Source organism: Ranitomeya variabilis, chromosome 2, assembly GCF_051348905.1.
Source record: "Ranitomeya variabilis isolate aRanVar5 chromosome 2, aRanVar5.hap1, whole genome shotgun sequence".
In the NCBI taxonomy this organism is placed as follows: domain Eukaryota; kingdom Metazoa; phylum Chordata; class Amphibia; order Anura; family Dendrobatidae; genus Ranitomeya; species Ranitomeya variabilis.
In genome coordinates, this window is record NC_135233.1 from 492657295 (window position 1) to 492665219 (window position 7925).

The 7925-nt window shown below is 47.4% G+C and overlaps 1 protein-coding gene across 1 annotated transcript; it reads right to left on the reverse strand.

Annotated features, from left to right (window-relative positions):
* Positions 1-2133: 2133 nt before the first annotated feature.
* FTH1 (ferritin heavy chain 1) lies at positions 2134-7369 on the reverse strand. The gene is made up of 4 exons (XM_077287967.1): positions 7157-7369; positions 5040-5186; positions 2657-2782; positions 2134-2387 (listed from the first exon to the last, which is right to left on the reverse strand). The coding sequence occupies exons 1-4, from the start codon at positions 7256-7258 to the stop codon at positions 2229-2231; spliced, it is 534 nt and encodes a 177-aa protein (XP_077144082.1). The 5' UTR covers positions 7259-7369; the 3' UTR covers positions 2134-2228.
* Positions 7370-7925: the final 556 nt, after the last annotated feature.

Genomic DNA, 7925 nt, shown 5'->3' on the forward strand with positions numbered 1-7925 from the left:
TAAAAAAAACACAAACAAACCGTACATACTCACATTCCGGTGTCTGTCCCCCGGCGTTCTGCTTCTCTCCACTGTGTAAGCAGCAGAGCGGTGACGTCAGACGTCACCGCTGTGCTCGCTTTCTGGCCGGCGCTCACAGTGCAGAGAAGCTGAGACGCCGGAGGACAGACACCGGAATGTGAGTATGTACTGTTTGTTTTTTTACTTTTATGCTGGTAACCACGGTAAACATCGGGTTACTAAGCGCGGCCCTGCGCTTAGTTACCCGATGTTTACCCTGGTTACAAGCGAACACAATCGCTGTCACACACACACACACAACGATCCAGCGGGAGATCCAGCGACGAAAGAAAGTTCCATACGATCTGCTACGACGTACGATTCTCGGCAGGATCCCTGATCGCTGCTGCGTGTCAGACACTGCGATATCGTATGGATATCGCTGGAACGTCACGAATCGTGCGGTCGTAGCGATCAAAGTGTGACTGACGGTACCCTAAGGAGCTTAAAGGCAAAGAGTCTTTAATGGAGGCATTTTAACTACAGGGGTCTAGACAACCATTCATAACATTGTAGGAGGTTCCAAGAGGAGTGTAGCACAGCAGCCTCACCTACACAGCACCATCTAGACAAGTGGGCCCCAACCTGTAGCTCGGGAGCGACATGTGGCTTGCTGTCCCATGAATTGTGGCTCGTGACTTTCAGCTTGGTGCATTAGCTCCATGTCTAGCAAACTGGTATGAAGAACATCTCAAAATGGTGAGTTGTGAGTAGCCCTGCACAGTAGTGCAGATCTAGATGCACATTTAGGCTACTTTCACACTAGCGTCGTGCACTGCACGTCGCTATGCGGCAGCGGATGCTGTTTTTTTTAATGCATCCGCTGCCCCATTGTGAGGTGTGGGGAGGAGGGGGCGGAGTTCCGGCTGCGCATGTGCGGTCGGGAACGATGCACCAAAAAAGTGTTACAAGCAATGTCTTTTGGTGGCGACGGTCCGACGCGACGTGTGGCAAAGCCTCACACTGCGTTGCTAATGCAAGTCAATGGAAAAAAAAAACATGCATCCTGCAAGCACTTTTGCAGGATGCGTTTTTTTCTACAAGACGACGCATAGCGACGTGCAATACACGATGCTAGTGTGAAAGTAGCCTTACTGGTCTAAGGCTACTTTCACACTTACGTCTTCTGGCATGTCGCAATGCGTTGAGAAAAAAAAAACCATCCTGCGGAGTTGCCCACAGGATGCGTTTCTCCATAGACTTGCATTAGCGATGCATTGCAAAGTATGGCCACACGTTGCATCCATCGTGCAACGGATGCGTTGTGTTTTAGCAGCCGCGATGCACGAAAAAAAAAAAAGTTCAATGTAACGTTTGTGCGTCAGGTCTGACATTTTTGACTGTGCATGCGTGGCCAAAACTCCGCCCTGGAACTCACAATGGGCAGCGGATGCGTTGTAAAACTGCATCCGCTGCCCACTTTGTGCTACATTTAGCACAACGTCCGTCGGGCTGACGTTTGCGACGGCCCCGTACTGATGGATGTGTGAAAGTAGCCTTAGGGGTTTAGAGATATTTTAGATATGGTACGCAAGAAGATGGTACTACCTGTTAGAGGAGGTGCTCAATGCTGGATGTGACAGTGTTGGGAGTCATTGATGGGAGTATTGTGGGAACCCCAGTATCTCAGTTCACTGCTTTGGAGTGATTTCTGTGCAAAAGCTTTGGTTATCATTATACCTGTAATGGGGGCTTTGGTTGACACTACTTTGAAGAGGGTGGGAACTGGATGTGGCTCGTGACCCTCTCCAAGCTGAGTGTGGCTCTCAAGGTCAGGAAGGTTGGGGGACCACTGATCTAGACCAAGCAAGTGCTCCAGTGTCATTGCATCACTTTCAGCCCTCATGTTTTATATTGTTTAGTGATCTTGAGGTTAGAGGTGTCAATGTGCCTATGTTGAGTCAGCCAGAGGCCCAAATCTATAATCAGTAGTATGCAAGCTCTGTCATGTAGAGCCAACATACACCATCTCCTCTTCTATTGAGTCAGTCATCCCTGTGGACTAGGGCAGTGAGATCTTTACGATCACTGGCAAGTGGGACATATAGAAGTGATGAGACTTGTGAAGCCACATATATTAGAGGATTTATTGAAGGCAAAATATAGCAAGAAACAATTGCACGGACATTAAAAAGGAAATTGTACATCAAGCACGACAAGGTGGGAATTTAGTCATGGGATTCCCCTAGTGTGTGTTTGTCAAACAGGTATTCAGCCATGCCATTCTGTGGGGCTCCCATTCGCCGGAGATTTGTCACATGGTCACCCAGCTCCTTTATCGATTTCACCTGCTCATCAAGGTAATGCGTTTCCAAGAAGTCGCAGAGCTGTGAAGACACAGAATGAGTCAAGCTGTGCAGCACACGACTAGTCAGTTACATGTATGATGGTCTTAGATTCCAACTCTGGGAACAGCCGAGACCAATATTCAGGGCAAGAAAGTTTAATCTAGAACACATTTCCATGGAGGCAAGCAGCTGATCACATTATGTTATAGATTGCTCTCGTCTGCAAACAGAAGTCCCCATCCACCCAAGTGACAATAGGATTTTCAGTGGGGTGACACATGCAAGTTACCATCACAGCAGTCACTTACATGTGGATCGTTCCGATCAGTAGACACTTTATGCAGATCCAAGAGGGACTGGTTAACGCTCTTCTCCAGCTGCAAGGCACATTCTAGGGCTTCCAGCCCACTGCCCCACTCATCCCGATCTGGCTTCTGCAATTACATTACATTTTTCATTAATACCATCAGACTTCTATCCATGAGTTATTCATGTACCTTTTATACATCTGCAAGACGTACTTGGGGTTATGATCACATGGAGTCAAAAGCCTGATCCAGTGGCCACAATAGTACACTGTGGACACTGGATGAGAGCCCTGCAATTGCCTCCTACATGTCACCTTCGACAGGAGATGACTCGAGGACTTCTGAAAGCTACAGAATATTGATAATGTCTGAAAGCAGGGCCCTGTGAGTATATGGACTCCTCTATAGTGGCCATGTATCTTCATAAAGCATGCCCTGTTAGGTACCAGCCTGCCCAAAGGCAACAGGGGTTTAAGGGGTAAGGCTTCTCCTTGTGGAGAGTAACATACCAGCTCTGGCTTGTCAAGGTAAGGAGGCATATTTGCCGTGCAATGCTCCTCTGGGAAATTTAATATGCAAATTGCCTCTAAGAAAGAGGACTTGAACTCTATAGCGCCACCTGATGGAAGTAGCGATCCTACAAGTCAGTCAAACCTTTAATGAGTCTTGCAATATGACTCAGCGAATTGAGATACTGATTTGGCCTTTATCCTGTCTGCTGTGTTTTGAGCTGTTTGCCCTCGTCAGTGCAAAGCATAGACCCCAGTCCAGAGCCTCTCACCTAGCCAAATTAGTTCTCATGCTTCATGCTAACGAGGGCCAAAGAGGCAATTTGCAGAGGCAACAGGACATTTGGTGAAAAATACACAGTACATCAGCCTCTAAAGACAAGTGCAGGTTAGGTACTGGACTAAAATATAGATCTTTAACCAACATCGCTGTAAAGGCCAGTTTAGAATTTTTATCATTAGTTAGTGCATATTTGTTTTGATTAAAAAAAGTTTAATGGAATAAAATATTAAACAGTTTGATCTTTTCCACTTTAAGCACTAGGGGAACAGCTACTCAAGTTTGCCTTCAAGACCTAGTGTACAAGTAGGCGTAAGTATGGGGGAGGTCTGCTCAGCTGCATGACATAGCTCCTCCTGGGTGTTTTCACAGTATGAAGTTTAGGATCAGTGTGGAGCCATTTTTGTTGATGACTGCATAGTGATACTGAGATGGGGGACATGGTCACTGAGGATGGCCGACAGCGCTGTGTTAGTTTGGGCTGCTTGCTGTATGATATGCTGGGATATACCTAACCCCAGTGTCTGTTACACTACACTGAGCACTGTCACAGGATTGGGTTAGATACACAAGTCTGGGGTGCATTTCACAACTTGGCAGCCCTTAAAGCAATTTTCCTCCTATTGAAGCCCCTAGACTCCCCTGTAAAGTGACAAAAGACTCCCACAAGGCAATTATGCCACCAGTGAATTCTTTCATAAAAATGATGTGATAACCATACTGTAGCCCCCTCCTTCAAGTCCCTAGGCAAAGTAAGGCGACCACAACAGTCCTCCATACAGTATAAGGCCCCCCCCATAGCCATCCACTGTTTTGCGACACATGACTACAACATGCACATGCTGTGGGCTACTACAAAATGTCTGATCTTCCACAGCGGTGAGCCCAGGTCAGTGTAGGAGAGGAGATCTCAGTCTTATGCCAAAGGGCTGCTGTATTTGAGGCGTACAAGTGTCGTACACCAGCAAGCGAAAATGGCAGCCCCCAGTGACTGAAATAAGTTTAGTGTTCTATTAGATGATATAAATTGCAGCACCTTCCCTTAAAACACTCAGATTTTTTTTAGAAAAATTTATCAAAATGTGTATACAGCAAGGTAAATTTGTAAAAGTGTTTAAAACAACTATTAAAAGTTGTTTTAAACATTCTATTACAAAATTTACCATGCTGTATACACATTTGACATATTGGTCAAGACCATGTCACTTTTTTTATTTTGCTAATAAACAGTTTAGGTCCCCATAGTCAGGACTTTATCGTGCAATTGTCTGACTGGTATTTTTACTATATACAGCAATACTGTGCTCCATAGCAGCCACCTCAGCTGGTCTTCATAGGAGCGCTGCTATAACTGGTACAGGGGTCCTCAGCAAGCCCCCGGCAATGCATGCACCTGCAGTTATCCACCACTAGGAGAAATGCAGACCGAGAAGGGGACCCAAGCGTGTTCCCATCATTACACTCAGTGTCAGAAGGGGCTAGAGGTCAGCATTACTCTGGCAGGCAAGTTACTTTACACAAGGTTATGTTTATTAGGTTTGATCCCATCAATAATTACACACTACAGCAGGTGAATAGGGTAAAGTCTTCTTACCCTCACGTCCTGCAAGCAAATCCTTCCTCCGCGTTGATTCTGCAGCTTCATAAGCTTCTCGGCATGCTCCCGCTCCTCATGGGACTGATGCAGAAAGTATTTTGCAAAGTTCTTTAATGCCACATCATCACGATCAAAATAATAAGACTGCAAGGGGAAAAAAAAACAAGCAAACTGGTCAATAGCTAGAACATTAGACCTCAGTCTTTCAAAACTCATTAATGGCAGATTATAAGTATGGATTTAGACCTGACGTGCAGGCTATACAAGACGGCTATAGCAATTATTGCACTTTTAGGACTGCTGGACAACCTCTACCAGGATGTGTCAGCCCCATGCAAGCCCAAGTAGTCCTATAAAACTCATGCAAGTCCTATAGTCCTTGTTGATATAGCGTGATCGGTATTATGAATTATGACAATCCCTGCAGTGAGGGCTATACATCTGGGCACGGGTAGACAGTGATGCCTCCTGGCCAGCAGAGGGCAGTGTAGGTAAGCACTTTTCACCCATATGTCGCACATGGCGCAGAGTCCCTCCCATCACACGCAGAAAACCCTCCTGGAGGTCATCATGTCTTTGTATCATACATAACACGAGGTGGCAATATTTATGCCTGGGGTCTAAGCTTCCCAATGATGAAGCACATCCAAGTCCAGAGACATGGCGGAGCAGCTAGGGAAAAAGCCACTATATCACCCAAGATGTGATTATGTAACAGTGCTGCATCCACCCACTCAGCACTTCGTGTACTAGAACAGAACATAAGGAGATAATCTAAGCCATCAGAGCACTGCGCCAACTACTGTGGAACTATAACTCCCAGCACAACCTTAAAGAAACACCTGTCACCAGGGCAAAAGGAACGGATCACCCTTTCAGCTGCTGCCATGAGTATACGAGTACATTGTTATAATCTTTACCATGGGGTGTGGCAGTGTGTTCTGCATGGTTACCTTAGGAGCCACAGCCCCGTAAGTACAGACCATACAAATTAGAGCTAAATAAGGGCCACATCCCTGGATCCATGACAGATTTATAAACAAATAGAAGGGGAAAAAACTAAATAGTGTGCAGGGGAGAAGTCCATTATAGTTCTGGTGACAGCTCGTCTAATGGTCTTTGTAGCTTCAATCATCATTTAAATATTGGGTGTTAGAAAACCAGAGGCCAGTACAATAGGCAGAGTTACTGGAGACCAGTGTACAAGGGTGGCACACTGCTCTGCACTAACAGGCCCCATCCGCTATATCCAACATCTGCTGGCTCCGATATCACACTGGTCCTGGGAGATAAACTGCATCCAGGCCTGGGGCGTGTTTAGTTATTGGAAGGGCAGAAATTAATAACAGGCCTGCAGGGGGAAGGTGACCGCCCATCCTACAAAGGTAGGGCCAGGATTTTCTATAGGACCATTTGTGCAGTGACAAGGCTCAAAAGCTTCATGCACCATCCCTGTATGCAGTAGTGTATTTAAGTGTCAGCTCACCCACGTTAGACTAGAGACCAGGCTCTTACCATCTAATGTGCAGGGCCTGCAACACAGGGGAGTGGGAACTGCCAGATTTACAGCTCCCATAGAAGTCAATGGCCTGAGCTACACATGAACTAGATGAAGGGGGAAAGCCCAGCAGATTTGGATGGCAGATCCAGCACCCACAAAGGCTGGTAAACAGGCAGGCCACATGGTTCACTGCTACAAGAGCCAGAGTAGATGGTGCTCAGGACACTGGCACAGGGAGTGACAGCTGCAGCCGTCAGCACTGCTGGATCTAATGACCCTGCAAGATGGAGGCCGCACAGCACCACAAGCCCCAGCCAGAGCCCGCCAGGGACCCCCCCAGCCAGAGCCCGCCAGGCCAGGAATTATAGAAGTCCAGATGTAGCGAGTGGAGCAGCGGCGGACTGCAGAGTGCGGACAGGCCAGACCCCAGCACCTAGAGATGGAGCTACTTACAACCAGTCTAGTCATGAGCCAACGTAGCACGCTGGGAGTTGTAGTCCCAAAGCACATGCTTTACGGCAACAGCTGTTTGAGGCGCACCACAAAAAGACAACCTAACAGCTGCCTGCGGTAAGTATGTGTCGCCCAGCAGCACGGCGGGCTCAGCACTCACCATGGATAGGTACACATAGGAGGCGTACAGCTCCAGGTTCACCTGCCGGTTGATGGCGGCCTCACAGTCCTGGTGGTAATTCTGACGGACCTGGGAGCTCATGGCTGCGGATTATCGGGTTCCGTCCAATCACTGTTGAAGCGGGAACCGAAAAACGTTCTCTGAACTGCGCTCAAGCTGCACCGTCCCGCTGTGCTATATATACGCAGAGTGACGTCACGCGATCCCTAGCGGTGCCAAGGGAACTGCCCCGCCTCTTGACACGTGACCTGCCAGCCGGCTGCCATGTTTGTTAAGGGCAGAGTCCAAGTAAATAGCAATAGTAATGGAGAAAAAAAAATCCGCGATTGTAATCCTGAGGTAGATGACTAAGCCGGTGTAAGGAGCCTCTGCTTAACGTTTATAGCTGATTTTTGGGTCCCTGGAAAAGCTTAAAAGTTCAGTTGCCCAATCTACAAATGGCCACCAGGTCACGTGGTCACAAGATAAAAACAAACTTGTTTGTGTACTGGGGGGCAGGCCTTACTGTGAGGTGGCGTCATGTCATAAACTGGCGTTTTATAATGAGTGCTGTCTGCTGTGATAAAGGTTATTAGCACAGGTGCCATCATTAGTGCTGCTGGATAGTAAACAGGTTATGACCTTTAATTATTAAAGGAAATGTCCTCTTTCTGCTGCCGTAAACAGCGTGCCAGTACTCTGAGATTACATGTGACCAGCGCCATGGTGAGGGCTCGGTGGTCGCACACCCTCCATTGCCTACACTGGG